At 40.8% G+C, this 20,214-nt stretch overlaps 2 protein-coding genes across 3 annotated transcripts in view; both read right to left on the reverse strand.

The window, feature by feature from the left end:
* LOC111153737 (dihydrolipoamide S-acetyltransferase) overlaps window positions 1-11,308 on the reverse strand; it is a 31,407-nt gene extending 20,099 nt beyond the window's left edge. The window contains exons 1-7 of the mRNA XM_022512937.1: window positions 10,987-11,308; window positions 10,391-10,492; window positions 9,960-10,084; window positions 9,648-9,801; window positions 6,554-6,680; window positions 4,655-4,842; window positions 3,064-3,217 (exon numbers count right to left, since the gene is read on the reverse strand). Coding sequence (XP_022368645.1) covers window positions 3,064-3,217; window positions 4,655-4,842; window positions 6,554-6,680; window positions 9,648-9,801; window positions 9,960-10,084; window positions 10,391-10,492; window positions 10,987-11,265 — 1,129 coding nt within the window. The 5' untranslated portion in view covers window positions 11,266-11,308. The remainder of the gene's footprint in view (window positions 1-3,063; window positions 3,218-4,654; window positions 4,843-6,553; window positions 6,681-9,647; window positions 9,802-9,959; window positions 10,085-10,390; window positions 10,493-10,986) is intronic.
* Window positions 11,309-15,480: 4,172 nt separating this feature from the next.
* LOC111153741 (DIX domain containing 1) overlaps window positions 15,481-20,214 on the reverse strand; it is a 56,172-nt gene continuing 51,438 nt past the window's right edge. For both annotated transcript variants that reach the window (XM_022512941.1, XM_022512942.1), the window contains 3 exons: window positions 19,335-19,440; window positions 18,243-18,351; window positions 15,481-16,809 (listed from right to left, as the gene is read on the reverse strand). In XM_022512941.1, the coding sequence (XP_022368649.1) occupies window positions 16,729-16,809; window positions 18,243-18,351; window positions 19,335-19,440 (296 nt within the window). In that variant the 3' untranslated portion in view covers window positions 15,481-16,728. The remainder of the gene's footprint in view (window positions 16,810-18,242; window positions 18,352-19,334; window positions 19,441-20,214) is intronic.

The raw sequence follows: 20,214 nt of genomic DNA on the forward strand, positions 1-20,214 counted from the left end.
TGGTTGCAAAAACTCATGAAAATCAGCCCCTCTCGTTTTTCCAGCCAATGGCTTTGGGAAAGTATTCCCCTTGTATGTATCCCTGTGCACTCCGTTCTCTTGCTTCTCTTCACAACCACGGCTCCCCTCTGTAGTATCCACGGTGTTTCTCCCCAAAACCACATCTCCTCGCTTCCTACTATCCTTAATGCTGCCTCTTCTCTCCGTCTGGTTGCGCAGTTTGTTCTATCAGTCCTCACGTTGATTTCTTGGATATTCAGAATGATCTGATGTATCTAGCTGTATTCAAGGGATAAGACAAGCCTAGGGTCTACCTACCACCATCTTAGCTCCTACCCTCCATAGCAAAGCTTTTTGAACAAATGTCCACAATGCTGTTTCCACTTCTCTATCCATTTTCTCCTTTTCAGTATGCCCAGACAGGCTTCCAGCACACCTCTGTCTTGAAATAACTGCCGTCAAGTCCCCATGTATCATCCTTGACTAAGTTTTGTTAATTCTGTCAAAAATGTATCTCGAAGCTCTCATTTCTTTCCATTTCCACTCTGACCATGCTTGTCTAAGTCACCACTTCGGTTCCAGCAACAGCATCTTAACAGCATCTTAATCTTGGCTTTCATTTAACACATATGCACAAAGCCGCCAAAATGATCTTTTTGTAAATCATTTTATGTCACTTCCCTGTTTTAATCCTTTAGTGGCCTCCTGCTGTGCTTTAAATAAAATTCAAATTCTACCATGACCTGTCAAGTCGTTATTCTCACCCCTATGTTTCTTTCCAACCTCACCACCGCCTGCCACTAGACCCTCTGTTTGCTACGCTCCGTTAACACCGGCCTCCTTTACGTTCCTCAAACATGGCAAACTCTCTCCCACTTCAGATTATGTAGTACTGGTCTCTCTGTCCCCAGTTCTTCACACGGCTGGTTCACAGCTGGCTCCTTCTCATCTTTCAGGTTGGATCAAGTGTTACCTCATCAGAAAGATCTTCCCCAACCACCATATCTAACAGCAGTCAGGCTGCACATACAGTCACACTGTCCCTCAATAGTGTATCACTTGGTTTATTCTCTCAACATTTGGATCATCCTAGGTAATCACAAGTTATTTTCATTATTATAGCTAATACTTATATATGCTTTCTATTTTTTTTTTTAAGATTCTATCCATTTATTTGATAGAGAGATCACAAGTAGGCAGAGAGGCAGGCAGAGAGAGGGGGGGAAGCAGGCTCCCCATCGAGCAGAGAGCCTGATGCGCGGGGCTCGATCCCAGGACCCTAAGATCATGACCCAAGCCGTCTGGCTTTAACCGCTGAGCCACCCAGGCGTCCCCATAATACTTGTATATGCTTTCTATGTACAGGCACTGTTTGTTAACTTAGTTCACCCTCACAACATAGAAGGTGTTATTTTTATATACAAATGAAGAAACTGAGACATAAAAAGTCACACAGGTAGTGTACAGCAGAGCTGGGGTTCAAATCTGAGCATTCTAGCTCGAGCCATACTCTTAGCTACTATGCTGTACTCTCTGTTTAACTCTTTATTTTTCTTAACATAAGCGTCTAAAATTGAAATCTTGTCTATCTTATGAACAAGTGATGCACAGACAAGACTCAATGAATATTGGTTTAAATAATAGTAAATGAATCGCCTAACTCTAATTGCCTGACTTTCCCACTTATATCTTTGGTACAGCACCAGTGTTGCGAAGTATCTCATAAAAGAACCTTCTTCACCTGTCTAAAGTCTTTGGATATAATTATTAACCCTCCTCTATCCTTAAAATTTACTCTGAGTAAATTTACTCCCCTATCCTTAAAATTTACTCTGACTTACACTGCTGTCCCTAATGCTAGTCACATACACATAAAAAATGGCAATATACCAGTGAAATAACATAAAGATGGAAAAAAGCATCTTCAAATATTGTTGAGAATCCTCTGAAGGCCAAAAAATTACAATATTCTATTCTTATTCTTTGGGACTATCTTGCCTTCTAACCACAAAACAATAGACAACAGAGAGATGATAACCAGCACTGAGGGCCCACAGCTGGGCAGCTGGAGAAACAACCAGATTCAAATTGGAACCTTACTACTTAACAGAAAGCAAGACCCCTTAAGAGTATTTTCATATCCAAAAAAATGATGAATGATAATTCTTACTTCAAGAAATGTCATGCTAAATGTGGCAATTCAGTGACTAGCACATAGCAGTAGCCATCAAACCAGGCTTCAGGATGAGTAATTTCCCCTTCTCCAAATAAGTATCCTAATTACCTTACATTACATTTCAGCTCAAAAACATTCATTTAAATGCCAGGTGATAATATTAATATGAACAGAACTATAACTTCTTAGTATCTATTATACTCTAAATATTGTCCTAAGCCCTTTGCCTGTTTTAATATACATTATTATTTCAGTTTCACAAATGGAAAAGCAGATGGTTTAAGTAATTCACCTACAGACATACACAAGTTAAGTAATTCACCTAAAGTCTTAACACACAGAAGATGATAAAGCCAGAAGTAAACCCCAGATGGTCTGATTCAAGACCTCATGCTCTTATCAGTAAGCTATACTTTCTCTTTGGGGAGAAAAAAATATAAATTAGACATTTTCCTTTGCCCTCAAGGAACTTCAGTTTTATATTTTTTCATTCGAAGTCTTTCAAATCACCCCAGGTTTCTGTTTTACGCTGCGCACTGCTAGATTCAGTCAGCCTTGCAGCAACAGAGATTTCTTATTACACAGTCAAGTCCAAAAACTCAACTCTGCTGAACAAGCACATTATACTTGCACTAAAAATTAAGCAGGTCCCATGAACTGAGGAAAAAAAAGGCTATCCACATTATATAAGCAGATCCTAGATAAGCTAAACACGGCACATTAAGTTTCCCTACCTGTGGTGGCAACAAAGGAGATTACTGCCCTCCTTCATCCTTTTCTGCACCATTCCAAATAAAATGACTATACAGACTTATCCTTTCTGGACTTAAGAACAAATCTCAAGTAAATTTTATGTTTACAACCCCATTCCGTAGAGACGAACTTACCTTTTACTTGTGTAAGATCAATCCCTTTCTCTGCTGCCAGTTTCTTTGCAAGTGGGCTAACAAACAACCTTCCCTTAGGTCCAGCAGGAGCAGCTGGGCGGGTGGCTGAAGGTGTAGGCGCTACAGGTTGGGGAGTTGGAGGAACAGGGGCCACCTTTTGAGAAAAGTTACAAACTGTTAATTTTCCACTAAAGACTGGTCTGAGAGATGAAGAGCTTACATTTATTAAGAAATCAAAATAACTTCTATCTTATGCTTATTTTTCCTACTTAACCAACATAATATAGCATATGAAGAGTAATTATGTCAAAGAACCACGTTCTCTTACTCCCTGATAACATGGGAGAGACATAGAATTTAACACTGCTAATCAGTATGTAATATCCTTATAGACTTTCTTTACTTTCATCTCTTGCTGTGTCTTCATTCTCATTCTCTTTCATGACCAACATGATTTTGTTTTTACTTAACCTCATTTCAAAATAATAAATTACGCTGGAAGTTCCATGTTGAAAGTACCTTAAGAAGTAACTACTACTGGCCACCTCCCCACAAATGTAGGGAAGTGAGAAATCAAGTTTTCTCTGACAGAAATGTGTACTTCGTCTAAACTCACATGATTCTAACACCTCCAGAAGCCTCATCACGGAGCTATCTCAGCCTGGGGTGCATACAGTACATTTTAGGCATATAGCATATACTGTATAGCATACAACGACAAGACTAGCATCTATGCAAAACAAGCCATGTGATGTCAAGGTTCTAATATATTATAAAAATAAGCTTGACCCAGCATAAGTGAATACCAAGAGTACTGACAGTAACAAAGATTAACTGACCCTCCGACAATATGAGTTTGAACTACACAGGCCCACTGACACATGGATTTTTTACAGCACAGTACTATAAACGTATTTTCTCTCCCTTACAATTTTAATAACATTTTCTCTATTGTGGTTTAAGAATACAGCATATAATATATATCATATACATATACTATACAAAATATGTGTTAATTGACTGTCTACTGTCTACATGGTCAGTAAGGCTTCCAGCCACCAGTAGGCTTATTAGTTAAATATGGGCGGAATCCAAAGTTATACACAGATTTTCAAGTGCGTAGAGTTGGTGTCCCAGACCCTATGTTGTTCATGAACAACTGTATACAGTAACGTCCATATGCATATCTATACCTAAAGCAAAAAAAAGAGCATGTCACCTCGGCTTTGTTCTTAGCAGGACTCAAGACAGCAGGGAGAAAAAAAAAGCTACAAGGATCCAACAACTGACTATGAGGGGGAATGGTGCACTGCCACATACCTTGCAGATCTCCACAAAAGCTATCTCCTTTTTTTTTTTTTTAAAGGTTTTTAAAAATATTTTAAGTAATCTCTACACCCAACATGGGGCTCAGACTCATAATCCCAGGTCAAGAGTTGTAGCCTCTACCAACTGAGCCAGCCAGGTTTCCCAAACCAGCTCATTTATAGAATCTTGAGAGCTGGAAGGAACTTAGAATATCATCCAACCTAATCCCTCAATTTAGAGATGAATAAGGTAAGTGTTACCTCAATTCTAGAAGCATACCTACCGGAGGTGGGGTAGATGGTGGTGCTTGTGGTTTTAAATCAGTTACTTCGGTTGGCCTATAGTCAGCAAATGCTGGTATATCTTCCTCTTTTTCTACAATGATACAAAGTGGGGTTCCTAAAGGGACATCTCTTGTGCCTTCAGGGATCAGGATTTTTGCCAGGTAACCCTCTTCCTGTACTTCAAAACCTTAAATAGAAAGAAAAAAACATTATGGAATTTAAAGGACTCTACTATCCCACCAAAGCACAGTTTTAAGTAAAAAACTCTTCTAACTAGCTATATAACTTTTGTGAGTTAACGTCTCTATGTCTCAGCTTCTTTAGCTACAAAGTGGGGGTTACAATAATACCTACCTCACAGTAATGTTATAAAAAATTATTAATTTTCAAGTACTTAGAAACAGTACCTGGGACAAAGTAAATACTAAATAAACAACTGTTAAATAAAACTATGAGAGACTTAGACAGTAGTTAGTTCTAAACATTTTCTTAAAAACATCTTTAAGGGAAGCTGCTATGCAGACCCACAAGACTCCAAGATGACATCAACTGTACCAATATGGCATCAGCTGTACTTTTAAAAATCAGAACCACATGGATGTTAAATTAAGGAAGCTACTAGAATTGACAGTGATATGGGATTATGCCCTTAAAAGTATCTCTGGAGTTTTTCAAAGAGGTTATATTTGTTATTCAACTAAATATTTCAGTGTGAAGAAACATGGCATTACTAGGGTTTCTACAGTGTTAGAGAGAAGAGAACTCAAACATGAAGTGTTACAAAAGTAAAACTAAAAGAAGACAATGCAGAGAACCATTTTTGCCTTGCAGACCTCTTGGCTTTTTGTGTTGTGCCCCTCCCTGACAAAATATCTTTGATGAAAACTTCCGTTTTCCAGTTAAGAATTAATATCCAATAAAAGAAGTTAAAAAAAAAAAAAGACTCCAAGGCCACAAGAGAGTTTAAAGAATTTGACAAAGGCAACGCTTCTCCAGTGACTATCAGAGTCTCTAGAATACCATCTCTATAGCAATTCCAGTATCCAAGTTAAAAGGCAAAGCAGATCTATTGTTACCAAGGGGTTCTGTTTGTTTCTAAGAAACAGAATCCTTTCTTCTAATAAAATCTTTTGGTTGGAACACAATATGTGAAAAGATAAAAAGGAGTTGCCCTGGTGGAAGTTGGGGAGAGGGGCAGGGAAATCAGAGTCTGTTCACTAAGTCTCCTTTGCCTCACGGTACATCAAGGAATCATGAGGTTTGAAGAACACAATCTAAAAGCCACCACTGCGGAGGATGCTCAGAATCACCCACCGCACCTTGGGGACTAGACAGGAAACAAATAGATCTACTAATATCTATAAATATTATCACAAATAATAGGTGGGCTTTGTTCTGAGCATAAAAATGAATCAGAAAGGGAATATATGGAAATGCAATATGCTGTGTGAACAGGTATATACATATTTTATCAGTCACTCTCAAACTATGAAAACAATCCAAACCCTGGTTTCGGTTTTCCCTCAAAGTCATCTTAAATTCTTTGTTATTTTCCTGCCTAGAAAGGAATTTTCTCCTGTTTCCTTTTCTCCTCCCTTGCCCACTTTAAAGAACAGCAGGGCTGAAATAGCTTCTCAGTAACACAGTAAGACTAAGAAGCAAACTCTAGATAAAAATCATCTCTAAGTTGACATATCTTTCATTCGTTAAGAGTGCAGTGTGGCATTGACAAATTCCACTACATACACTTCTGTCATGACAGAGTCTATTCCAGGAAATGAATCCCAAAAATTAAAATTTTTCATGTTATCACTCACTCATTATAGGATAGGACGGCAATCCTCTTCCCTCATTGGAAAACTCAGTGCCTCAACCATTAAGAGCTGAAGAAATCTCACCTATAGTGGCCTTGTCAGTCTCTATCTCTGCCAATAAATCTCCTTCACTTAGCTTCTCACCCACTTTTTTTTCCCATCTCTGAACTGTGCCCATGGTCATGGTGGGAGAGAGGGCAGGAAGAACCACCTGTAGAAACAAACACATATTATTGCCTAATACTACAAAGCCTTGGACACAGTGGCACTTAGGCAAGCTTCAATAGTTTTATGGAATGATAGTGACTCTGGCGATCCAAATTCCCATCTGCCTGATGCCCTCATAAGAGCAAAAGATCCGTGCCTCAATAGTGCTCTACCATTTGAATCACCCTCCAAATCCCAAGATTTACAATATCAGTGATACTTTGACCCCCCCCAACCAACGTTAAAAGCAAGGGGTTAACTAGGAACGATTTCTTTCTAGATTGTCAAAATTAATTCCTCAATTACATATCTAAGCAGAGCATCTTTTCATCTTTTCTATCGCTTAGATTAAGCTAGAATTTTTCATTTTCACAGAATGATCTTGGTTTAGACTATTCCATTAAAATTTTGCTGTGTTCTGTATTAGCATCTATCTTTTCACTCAGAGGAAACGGCATTTCTCCTAAACTTCCCAGATACCTTTCCAAGATAAAAAGATTATGTAAAATTATACACCAACAAACTGGACAACCTAGAAGAAATGGATAAATTACTAAAACATATAACCTTCCAAAACTAAATCAGGAAGAAACTGAAAATTTGAACAGACTGATCAATGAAACGGAATCAGTAATCAAAAACTCCCAACAAACAAAAGTCCAGGACCAGATGGCTTCCCAGGTGAATTCCACCAAACATCTGAAGAGTAGTCAATAAGAGAAAGAAAAGTTCTAAATTCATTCTACAAAGCCAACCCTGATACCTAAACCACCAATAACAAATTTAAACAAACTACAGGCCAATGTCTCTGATAAACATAGATGCAAAAATCCTTAACAAAATATTAGCAAACTGGATCTAACAATACATTTAAAAAATTCACCACAATCAAGGGACTTATTCCAGGGATGCCAGAGTGGTTCAATATTCACAAATCAATGTGATATACCACATTAATAAGAGAAAAGATAAAAAAACACATGATCATTTCAATAGATGCAAAAAAAGCATCTGACAAAGTACAACATCCATAAACGATAAAAACTCTCAACCAAGTGGGCATAGAGGGAACATACTGAACAAAATAAAGGCCTTATACGATCTACAGCTAATATCACACTCAGTGGTGAGAAACTGAGAGCTTTCCCTCTAAGATCAGGAATAAGGATATCCATTCTCACCACTTTCATTCAATATAGTATTGGAAGTCCTGGTCACAAGCAATCAGACAAGAAAAAAAAAAGGCACCCAAATTGGTAAGAAAAAAGTAAAATTTTAACAATTGCAAGAAAAATAAAGGAAAGAGTCCCTTCCATCCCAATAAGATCTGAACATCAGACTGGCTGATTTCAATGAAACATTGCTTTGCCACTCATATGGCTTGTGTGTCCACTGAATTTGGATGCTTACCCAGTTATTATGGGTTTTGTTTGCTATCTTCTCAGTTTTTTATATCAGTTAGCAAGAGGATTATTCTGAGAGAAAATCATTTCAATTAATGTCTTGGGAAAGAGAGGAAAAACAAGAAAAACATAACTCTACTTAGAAAATATTTTTTAAACGTTTTTCTTGTTCAGAATTTGTCATCTCCATCTACTTCTTCAAAACCAGTGGAGCCAATAATCTCTATACAGATCTTAAAACATAATTAAAATACAACTGTAACGCTTGCACACAAAGCCACAGACATAAAATGGGAGAGAAAGGAAGTGTGTCTTATGTAGTAAGAGAAGAGTTTACTGAACAGGATGAAACAAATGTGTGACCTGAACACCACACAAGACTTCACAAGTGGCTATTAAAAGACCAGGGAGAGGGGCGCCTGGGTGGCTCAGTGGGTTAAGCTGCTGCCTTCAGCTCAGGTCATGATCTCAGGGTCCCGCATCGGGCTCTTTGCTCAGCAGGGAGCCTGCTTCCCTCTTTCTCTTTCTCTCTCTCTCTGCCTGCCTCTCCGTCTACTTGTGATCTCTCTCTGTCAAATAAATAAATAAAATCTTTAAAAAAAAAAAAAAAGACCAGGGAGAAGAATATTATGCCCCAAAAGGAAAATGATTCCTATACAGAAATTTCTACAAATAAACTAAGTGAAAGAAAAGTTTTAGTCTTAATCCTTTAGAAAAAGGCCAGTTGCTTTTTACCAATTTCCAATATCCAAAACACGAATATACATGGGATAACCATAATACCTAAAAAACCACTGTAGTTTCTTAGAAACGGATTTATTTAACAGAACCAACTGCGATTATATTTATTGCCTTCAACTCTTTAGTCTATTCTACACACTTTGTCGCCAGTTTCCTCATCTATTAATATTATGGAACTAGTTCATGTGCTCTTTTTTTTTTTTTAAGATTTTATTTATTTATTTGACAGAGAGATAGAGAGAGCCAGAGAGCACAAGCGGAGTGAACAGCAGAGGGGGAGGGAGAGGCAGACTCCCCGCTAAGCAGGGAGCCCGATGCGGGGCTTGATCCCAGGACACTGCGATCATGACCTGAGCCAAAGTCAGACGCTTACCGACTGAATCACCAGGCACCCCTAGTTCACTCACTCATAAAAAATAAACATCACATGTCAAAGGAAAACATCAACTGGGGACTTTTATTCAATGGACAATACTACAGGCCACTAAACATTCTCTACTACAAGGAGTAGGTATTAGTACAAATCATCCTCCAAACCTAATACAATGTTATTGAATGAGAAATGCCAAGCATTATCCTACCTACTATACTCAGGCTGAGAAAGTCTAAAGGAATGTCCAAGTTCAAACACCTAGAAATAATGACTAGGAATAAAATTGTCAATTTTAATGTTTAAATCCCTATTTACTTCTTTTTTTACTCTCTATTTACTTTCAAATGACAAGAGCTAGCCATAGTTAATGCCAGCTTCCAGGATGTAATGGCCATATATGAAAAATAACGAATAATAAACTTTCTAGAGCGAACACCCAGGGGCTGAGCCTCACCTGCATGTGAGTGGGATATGAGCTACCGGGAGCCTGAGCAGAAGGTGTAGGTGGAGAAGCAGGGGCAGCAGGGGTTGGTGCTGTAGCTGCCTGTGGGGTAGGTGCTGCTGAGGAATCCAATGTGTAATTTTTAAAGGCCTCAATATCCTCAGGCCTATGGAAGAGAAAGAATGTGTAAGTACAGGAGCTTATAAAGCAGATTTAGCACCCACAATAGTAGTCTCAGAAGCCTATAACTCCTCATTTCTCAATCCTAGGTCAAAACACTCCACTAAGCACCTAAGTTCCACAAATTACCAAGGCACTACTCACTTTTCAACTGTGATACAGATGATCGCTCCAACTGGAACATCTCTGGTACCTTCAGCAACCAGTATCTTTGCCATGTAACACTCCTCCAGGCTCTCAAACCCAACAGTGGCTTTATCAGTTTCAACCTTTTAACACAAAGCAGCAGCTTAGGCTTAATGCTACCAGTATGAAATTTATTAGACTGTGCCTGGAATCACACAGTTCAACAGTCATGTGAAGACAAAGCCTCTATTAATAGACCTGAAAGGAATTAGTTAAAAATCAGCCTGGCTAGCTGCTGACAACTTACCTAACCAACCTTCTCTAATATCAAGTTGTAAAAAACATCTAAGTTTCTCAAGCAAAAGGGATAATTAGCTATCTGGAAAGCTAACAGTCAGTTGAGCTAAGCCAGTTCCTTCTAACTCATTTCCATGTTTTAAATAACTTACCTCTGCAATTAGTTCACCCTCATTGATTTTTTCCCCTTCCTTTTTTTCCCAACGGGCTATGGTGCCTGCCTGCATTGTGGGGGAAAGAGAGGGCAACGGAACCTGGGGGAGAAAAAGGAGAAACACTACATTTAGAAAACGCTATCTCTCAGTCTGGCTTAATGCTTCATTCAATTGTATTCAATGCAGAGAGTGTACTGAGTCCCGTCCCACGCTGGGCACTGGGGATAGAAAGGGAGTTCCTGCCACCAGCTCTGCAGTGACAGGGTTCCTGCTCCACAGTCCCGTGGAACTGGCAGAGCACATAACTCAGCAGACATTCCACAAATAGCCTCAGGTTTGGAGCTCTTATTTCTATGGAATAGATCAAGAGACGGGAGCCTGGAACTCTTCCTTCAATGAAATAACTACATCAGGAGAGGTAAAAAAAAAAAAGCTCAAGAGCCGCAGCAAGGCTGGGTTTTGGAGAAGAGACAAAAGACATACACTGGGAAGGGGTTGGAAGATCACTGAAGCCTCAGAGGGAGGATTCCGAGGCCAAGAAGTCTGCCCTGAAGGACAAACGGGGTCCCGCGAAGGGCAGGACTGGGGCTCACCTTCTGATGCGGGGGAAGGCTATACCAGCGGCGGCTGGACAATCCCAAAAGCTGCAGCAGGAGGCGATTGCTCTGTGTGTCCCTCGAGCTGGGGCTCCAGCCGCAGAGTGCCCGGACCCTGCCATACCCCATGGTCCCACTACTGCAACAAGCCGGACCCGCACCAGCCCGCGGAGCCAAGCATGGAGCTCCCGGGTCCTCCCGCAAGGCCGCCCACCGAACCCCGAACCCCGCCCTTGGGGCCGCATTCTGGGCCCGTCGAACACAGACGCGCCACATAATGCCAGCAATCCCCACACCCCAAAATCAACGCCGTCTCCGGAGTGACCTCTCCAAGAACAGTGTGGCGTTGCCGTCAGCCGCGCCGCACGGCCGCACATTGTCGTAAAATAGGCTCCGAGGATTCACCGCACCCCTCCCCAGCCCAGAAATGGGTGGAACGTCCGCTCTTCCTCCAGGGAGTAGGGGAAAGGGTGGCCGGCAGCGAGTGGGGTAGACTGTTTTCCAGCCACAGGGGCAGGGGCGTTCCAGCGGAGCCAATGCAGGCGCAAGTTTGGGAAAAATAAGACGCGGAGAGGATTTAAGGTAGAGGGGTCCTAGGAGAGGCATCTTGGGGGTCCCACAGGGCCTAAGCGATGGGAAGGGCACAGCCGGCAGGGCGGGGCTTAAAGAGGCTGCGAAAGCCGGGCTGATGGAGGCGGAATGGCCAAGTTTTGAGAAAAGCCGGGAAGGGAGCCGGAGGCCAAGGGCAGGGTCACGGAGCGCTCGGAAGACTGGCCCGCGGAGCTGTCGGACGGGATCTGGGCGTTCTGGTGATGTGCAGACCGCCTCTGCCGACCCAGCCGTGGCCAGGTTTGGGGCCTCGCTCCGCGTAGCCCGCATTAAGTTACAAAGGCTTAATTTCGGGTTTGTAGCATAACCGGAAATCAGAGTGAACAGGTTTTCCAGCCAAATGGTGTGAGGGGCAGCCAAGCCGAAGATTCATTCCTCCATTAAGGTGTGCTGTAGCAGGACTAAGCATTTATGCTGTGTATGAAGATACAAGTTTTCAAAACAGATTTACGTTTCTGACTTACTATAGAATGCCCTTAAATCGCAAAAAGCTTTATTATGCTTGAAATACTTCGTACAAAATAGAGTTTGGTATACCGTCCGGTAAATACTGGAAGTTGAAGCATGTCATTTGAATTAATAAAAGAGAAGTTATCTACATTTGTTAGGTATACTTCTATTGTAGGGTTATCAGCTACAAGCGAAAAATACCTCATTTCTGGGCCGAGGGTGGCATTAGATTAGGAAGAAGCACGTGCTGTATTTATATCTCTAAGTCCCCATTGTACAGATGGTCAAAACACGAAGAACACAAGAAATAGGAAAAACCAACATGTGAAAATATGTTCAACCTTGCTAGTAATTAAACATTTGGAAAACTGAAACAGCCAGGAGGCACTATTTCATACCTACTAAAGTAGTAAGCTTTTTTTAAAAGGCAAAAATACCCAGTATTGAGATTGCAGTGCAGTAATAAATTATGAAAATGTTTTGGTGATTTTGAATTGACCAGGATATCTTACTACTTCCACTGTACTGGAATTTAATAACTGGATCTAAGTCAGCCTTTGTATGATACTGTCTTCAGTTTGCTGATCACTTCCGTAGGTAGGATTGCTTAAACCTGGGTTTGTTATTTTTCAGTGCATAGCTGGTTTTTATTTGAATATACTTTTGACAGGTGTAGTTAAATCACAGGAGGACACAGGTCAAACAGTCCAGGGTGTAAGTTTACCCCAGAGGTGTGGTAGGAATTCTTAGGTTTTCAGGCCTGAGAGAATAGGTCTGAACTCCCCTGAACAGATTGGATAACAGAAGTCAAGGAAAAGGAAGGCTCAAGACTCTAGGGTTTGAAGTAGAGAAACGTGTAGAATGGTGACAACCAATAGGAAGTGGGTAGATGGAAAGAGGAATTACTGGGTATGAAAGTTCTTTACATGCTTAATTTTAACATAATGACCTAATTAAAATGGCTTGTAATTAATAGTTGAAAATATGTAATTCCAAGTCAAGTAAAAGCTCAGGACTAAAAACATATAAAACGTTTAAATTGAAGTGATACATGAAGCTGACCTAAGTTTTAGGAAGGCAGCTTTCAAATTAATTTGGAAATTCTGGTTCTGAGTACAGCTTGTACTCAGGTTTTTATTTGTTTGCACATTTATATATAATTTCAAAAGAAGTGCTAAATCAGTGAATTTTCTTTGACAATAACAATGTGTTTTGTGCTTACATTTGAAATGCCAATGGTAAAATATCTGTAGTCATAAAGTAATCCTTATCTCTGCTCCCCAGGTAATGAGTAAATACGCTACCAGGGAGATCACTTGAGGAAATTGACTTGCACTAAATGTAAATGGCTTTGCTGATTAATTTCAGTCGATAAACACAAGTGAAAATGATTAACAGTATTTAGTTTGCAAACTCCATTTTATTCATGGTTTGTTTCTGCTTTTTTTTAAATTAGTTCACAAATCTGGTACATACAGGCAGTTAAAACTGGTTATCACTTTGATAATCAGAAGCCTCTGGTATAACACAGTCTTCATGAAAACAAAACAGGGAGAATGCATAGTGGTAATCTCTATGAAAGCAATGGTTGCAAACATCCATGTTTCTAAGAAAATATAACTTTACATATATATTTTAAGCAAGCTATACCTCTTACATAAATTCAGACAACAGGAGTGTGCAATCATAATGCTTATTTTATGGAAAAAATGAAAATTATTATAATTATGACATAAATGCTCTTAAGTAATTAGAGTCCTCTTGGATTGGATGTAAACATAAAGATATTTTCCCTAATTTACAGCCATCCTGGTCAAAAAGAGCTGAAATGTTAATCAGTAAGTAGGAAAGCCATTAACTAAGTTTAATCCAAATTCTTTAGGTACAAATTGTAAAGTGTTCCAATTCCAGCTAATTTAGGGAACTGAGTGAGAATAGTCATCAGTTTTTAAATGACGACTTTTGAAGGAATTGAGCTTTTTCTAAGCTAGTTTTTGTGAGAGGATCATTTTTTTTTTTAATCTCATGGGTTTAGAGGTTATTTTATGAACTCTAAACATTCTAGTTCCTCAGTTTTTTCAAAGGAAGAGAATTTCAGTGTTTGGATGGACTATCCCACACAAATGTCACCTGGGTACAATCCTTGGAATAAGTCAAGAGGCTTCGAGGACAACCAAAGTGTAACAAACAGGAATCGATTTAAACCCGAAGGAATCAATGCACACACTTCTCGGACGGTTCCTGTCTTTAGAAACTGGAATGGGGAGTACCAACACATTCTACACAAAAATTACTGGAGTGACATCCTGTAATGGGGGTGTTTAGTTATTACCCGTGGCATATGAGATTAATGAGCTAAAGGGGATAAAACTATCTCATTTTCTCCCCTGAACTCAACTTCAGCTTTCTGTGGAGGCACTGAGGCCATGCAGCTCCTCTTCCAAAGGACAGAGATATAAAAGCCAAATAAGGTAGAGGACTTTGAAATTTTTCTCTCATTTAATTTTCTCTGAAAAGCTAAATTCTACATAATGGTGAGAATGTTTGCTCAAAGAAAACTGACAAGTAAAAACTAACTTAAGAGACAGATACTTAAGATAAATTGTACTGGAAATACAGTAACGAATTTTGGCCTAATAACCCTCATGCTGTCTAGCATGTCTAGCAAAACACTAAAATTCATGCAACAGAGAAATTGGTGACATGAGGACCTTTCCTCCAGACTTCCGGGGTGGGGGGGGTGAAGGTTCAGAATATCCTGTTTTCTTCTGTTTGCTTTCGTAATGAATTATTCTTGCTTTTGACTGACTTTCCCAGTCACTTCCAATGAGAAATTCTTCAGTAGGAGATCAAGTAAACTTACTGAAAGATATCAGATATCTTTTGAGCTCCTTCTGTATGCTAGAGGAGCAATCAAAGAGATTACATAAAACTACCTCCACTACCAAAATGGCAGGTAGAATTAGAACCAGGAATCAGTTGTCATTAATATACTTGTAATAAAATAAAGCTTGTTCTGAAACCACAAGGGTAAGAAGAGAAGAGCCTTATAAAAGCTACTGGGTTCTCTAGAAAATGGATACAGTATATAGAATGTGAGAACATATAGAACTCACACTCGAGTTATAAAAATAGACATGGTTCTCAGACAAAAACAAATGAGTACAAAAGAATTCTCCAAACATGATCTATTTTAAAAGACACATTTATATAAAACAACAAAATGTCATTTCAGAGCTCCAATGAGTAGTCTGTTGAAACAGCTGGAAAACGGAGATGAACTAGAGACAGACAGGTCAAGAACCCAGAACTGACTTGTCTGACTCTCCTGGTTGGCAGTGTACATTGGTCACAGGCCGACTGCTTTTGGGAATGAGTATTTGTGTGTGTGTGTGTGTGTGTGTGCATATATATGTGTGTGTATATATATATATATATATATATATATATATGGCTGATTAGTTGATGGTGCTTGGTAAATGACTGAGAAAACCCAAGTTATTAAGTCATCTCTGGAAGTTTAACTCTTTTCTCTTAGCTTCTACACTTGACAGTGTTGCACATGAGAAAAGATTCTAGGGTTTTTTTTAACCCAGAATCAGCCCTGCCATTCACAACTCATGCTCCATGCCCCATGGTTCCTATTGTGCCCTAAAGGATCAACCTAGACTAAATACATAATCGAAAATAACTTGAAATGAAGAGGGGCAGACCAGTAACTCATGCTCAGTACTCATAAATTACAAACACTGAAATGAACGGTCTGTCTCCTTTTGACTGCAACAGAGACACCATGAGTTAAAGGAAGTCATGAGAGAAAGAAAGTCAAGGAAATATGGGTAGCAGCACCTTTCCATACCTGCCTAGGTTTTTAAGGAGACTTTAACTCCTTATTCCTTTCAAACACAAAGTTCGTCAGTTGGAAGGGGGAAAAAATGGCTCTACGGTGCAAGAGTCCCCAGAGAAAACTAGCAGTACATGAAATGTGCCCTCTGTGGGCTAAAGGACAAGTTGCAGAACCAGTTAAGACACAAGAGGCAACCCAAGGTCTTACTTCATCATGGTTTTAGCGAAGTATAGCACAACATGGGCAGCCCTTTTTCCATCCAATCAACAATTCAGCATCATCCATGCCCGGTCCAAAAACTTCCTGAAGAGTGGGCTTTCATCTTTGGTACCATCTCAGGAGTTCCTCTTGGTTTGCAATAGCTGCAAAGAAGCAAAAAAGCTGGTACCTTTGCCTTGTCTGTGAGCACAAATGCTGGGACTCTGATTGCCGCAACCATTGAGGCCAATTAAAGTAATACTGTAACACACAGGAGTGATGCATCCAGTTCCCAGTTTCCAGATAATAGCAGCCATGCCCCGACAGGAGCGGGATCGTCCATTCCCACTGGTTAAGGCCTTCGGTTTGTTGTCCTCAGAGTAGAATAAAACACTGTGTTCCCACGGACAAGGAACTCCAGATGAACCCATGGTCTACAGGTGGACAGGGATTTTAAGTACCACATAAGCCAGGCACAGAAACAGTACTGGCCTGGGGCTGTCACACTTGGAGAAGCTTCTTTTTTGGCAGCACAAACTAGAAACTTCTTTGTGTATTCTGGTTTTAGTCCTCTTTCCTGAGTGAAACAGCCAGGGGGTGCCAAGTTCCATGAGCCCCCAATCCAATACTCAGCATTAATTCTCTCCATGGTCTTCTTCCACCCAGGCGACAATTTTCCCTTCCCACCCAGGGATGGCATCATCATCGTGAAAAACCTAGAGGAAGAAAAAAAAAGCCACAGTGAAAAAATAAGTAAGACAGGGAATCTGTCTAGATGGCTGCTGCTGATAAAACTAAGACCTCAGCACAGAGGATAAAGAACATACAGAGGAAAGCCTTAAGTTAGAGTCTACGTCCCTTTTGTTTCGTCCCTAAAGTTATACCTAAACTTAAAAATGTATACAAATGCATACATATATATATATATACATATATATATATTTTTAACATATATTATTATATTTTGTATAATAGATTATGTGCATTATATATAATACAACATATACTATATCCTATTATTATATATTATTAAAATCACATAACATATTCTTATATGATACATATATAGTTTTTTTAATCTATGAAATGGTAAAAGCATCTCTAACCTTGCTTTGCTTATAGAGTTTGATTAGGATTAATAAATTACTAACCATACAGCACTTTAGGGTGCTTAGGAGAAAGCAGTAGCATATGTATTACAAAAATGAGAAAGGGTAAAATTTTGGTCCCAGGTATCGTAAAGAAAGGGTTAGAAAGAAGACCAAAAGAACAGGCAGTTCTTTTTATTCATTCATTCAATTTTCTAAGCCACTAATAGAACAGGGCTATTAAAGCATTTCAGTGTGGGGGCGCCTGGGTGGCTCAGTGGGTTAAAGCCTTTGCCTTCGGCTCAGGTCATGATCCCAGGGTGCTGGGATCGAGCCCCACATCGGGCTCTCTGCTCAGCAGGGAGCCTGCTTCCTCCGCTTGTTCTCTCTGCCTACCTCTCTGCCTACTTGTGATCTCTATCTATCAAATAAATAAGTAAAATCTTAAAATAAAAAAAGCATTTCAGTGTGGAAATATTTATGAAATAAAACACTGGCTTTAATCACAATGTGATTATGTAAGAACCCAGAACTCTCCTCCCTATATTTGGCAGATGGATTATAAAGAGAAGCGTAGGCTAAGAAAACAGTCAAGGAGTTGAGAATAAGCAGACATGACTTTCCAGAAGTTCCTCATTTTAATTATCTGAGAAACTGCCATCCCGATATACAGTTCCACATATCCATGCCTGTTTGTTTATCTTGCTCAACACAGGAAGCAGAAAAATTTCTAAGATTTAGCTACAGATAGAGAAGGGACCCCCTCAAGCCAAGCTTCCATTCAAGCTTAGATCCTTTTATTTTCACTAACAAAACTTTCTCCTTTTTAAAATAAAGCATTCTGTCCCAGTTTGTCAAAGCCATTAAGTCCTTGAATTGAGGAAGCTGCCCGATTCTTGTGCATTCCCTGACCACGTCGGTCTAGAGTAATCAGATGGGCCTGAGGCTCTGGGAAACTCCTCTGACCTGGGGAGGGAACTCGGGTACTGGTCGCAGAGGAGGCGGCTCTGGGGTTCAGGAACCAGCAGTAATACCGCCCAGGCTCCCCAGGGATTCTGTACCTCCTCTTTGACAGTGCCAAACTCAGGATCCAGCGCTTTGAAGTGGTACCGGTGATTTCCCTCCCGGTCAATAGCTGCTTTAAAATCCTTTAGTGTCACCTCCCCCAACCTGCAACAAAAGGCGAGAGGACTGACGTAGACTGCTTCTCATGAGGCTGGGAAGATGAGAGGTTACCTTTAAAGCCAGGCCCCTGCCAAAGATTCTCCAGGCAGAAATGACATGGCCTTGTTAGGTCCCCGCCCCTGGGAACCCAGACAATTCTACAGCAGAGGTTAGGGAGCCACCAAGAAGGAAGAAGAATAGCATTACGGACGGGGTGCTCTGAGAATTTAAAACAGATGTTTGTGTTCCAGCAGCAGCCAGATCGCTTTTGTCTGTTTTACTCTGGAAATCAGACACCATAAGATCTCTGAAATCTAATTGGCTGAACTATCAATACGTCTAAGTTCTCTTGATTTCCTTCTTTGCAACAATATTCCACCTCTCTAGGCTGGTAGAGTTAAGTCAGACATCACCATCTTCATCTTTCTAGCTTCAGAAAGCTCCCTGTTAGCCCAGACCAACTAAGCAAACTCTCCAGGAGAGGGACAACCTATTACCTCTCTCAGCTGTTGGTTCCAGAGCTTAAAAAGTCTTCCTTTCAAAGCCATTTATTTACCTTACAAGGGAGTATAAAGGTATGTTTGAAGGTTTTTAACATGAATTCTCAATTGCTTAGATGCAATCATCAAACAGGACCGAGATCGATGAGTAACAGCCCTGGAGGGCCAGGCTGCAACCCACGGCTACCAACGGGAGCTGTTTTGAACCCTTACAAAATGATTTTTCCTAACTCGGAACATAATTGTGCATCAGGATTGGAAGCACTATTACTGCGTCTGTACTTTGCAGCAGATCATGACTTGTCCCTTACAACGCCACTGGTTAGCGGTGACACTGCAACTAGGATCCCAATCTGTATTCTTCCTACACCATACTGTTCCTCAAACACCTCTCAGCTCGTTCAGTGGGAGGTAACCCCTGAGTCCGCCTCCTGTCACTACTTTGTCCTTTCAAAAAGTGAAAGAGAAACCGCGATCCTGGAATCTCACCTCTTTGGTATGTTGACCATGAAGGGTGTGAGTGACCGGTCAGTGAAATAGAGCACTTTCGTGCAGGTGCTGCTGACAGCCGGGGAGCTCTGTGAGTGAGGCAACCCTGCAGTTGGAGAGAGATGCTGAGGTCAGAGCTTGCTCCCAACCCCGCCTCATTCCCAGTCATTCGAAGTGTCCCAGGAGCACGAAGCTGCCAGGGGTCACAGCGCAGCCTCCACACCATTGCAAAACACCAGCCACGTCCGTGGGGTGTGATCCACGGGAAGTCACCCCTAGGGCCACGAAGCCAGGAGGAGGTGCTTTGGGCACGGACACTATCATGAGGCCGCCACTTCTCACCCATTCCAGGTACTTCTCCCAGGGAACAACGAGGGTCCCGACAGGCAGTGTTGCTCAGAGTCAAAAGAGGTCAAAGAAGCCAGGCAAGATCTCAACTAAGGGAGAAGGGACACAGAGCAGGAGGCGCAGACATTGCCAACTTGTAGACGGTGTAGAGAACGCCCAAGCAATTCATGGAGAGACGTGAGCAGGAGCAAGAACCACAGAGCAAAGTGACCTTAGAAACTCGGATCCCAAGGGACTTCATGCTTCATTGTGAAAGGTACAAAACCTATCTCATCCCTTAGCTACACAGGATCTGTATGTGTTGGTCCCATGGTTTGTTTGGTTTTTATTTTTTTAAGATTTTATTTATTCATTTGACAAAGAGAGAAAGAAAGCACACAAGCACAAGCAGAGGGAGAGGCAGGCAGAGGGAGAGGGAGAAGCAGGATTCCCACAGAGCAGGGAGCCCAATGCAGGGCTGGACCCGGGACCCTGGGATTGTAACCTGAGCCAAAATTAAGAGTCAGCCGCTTAACCGACTGAGCCACCCAGG

This window comes from Enhydra lutris, unplaced genomic scaffold (assembly GCF_002288905.1).
Source record: "Enhydra lutris kenyoni isolate GAN:26980312 unplaced genomic scaffold, ASM228890v2 scaffoldscaffold34, whole genome shotgun sequence".
NCBI lineage: Eukaryota > Metazoa > Chordata > Mammalia > Carnivora > Mustelidae > Enhydra > Enhydra lutris.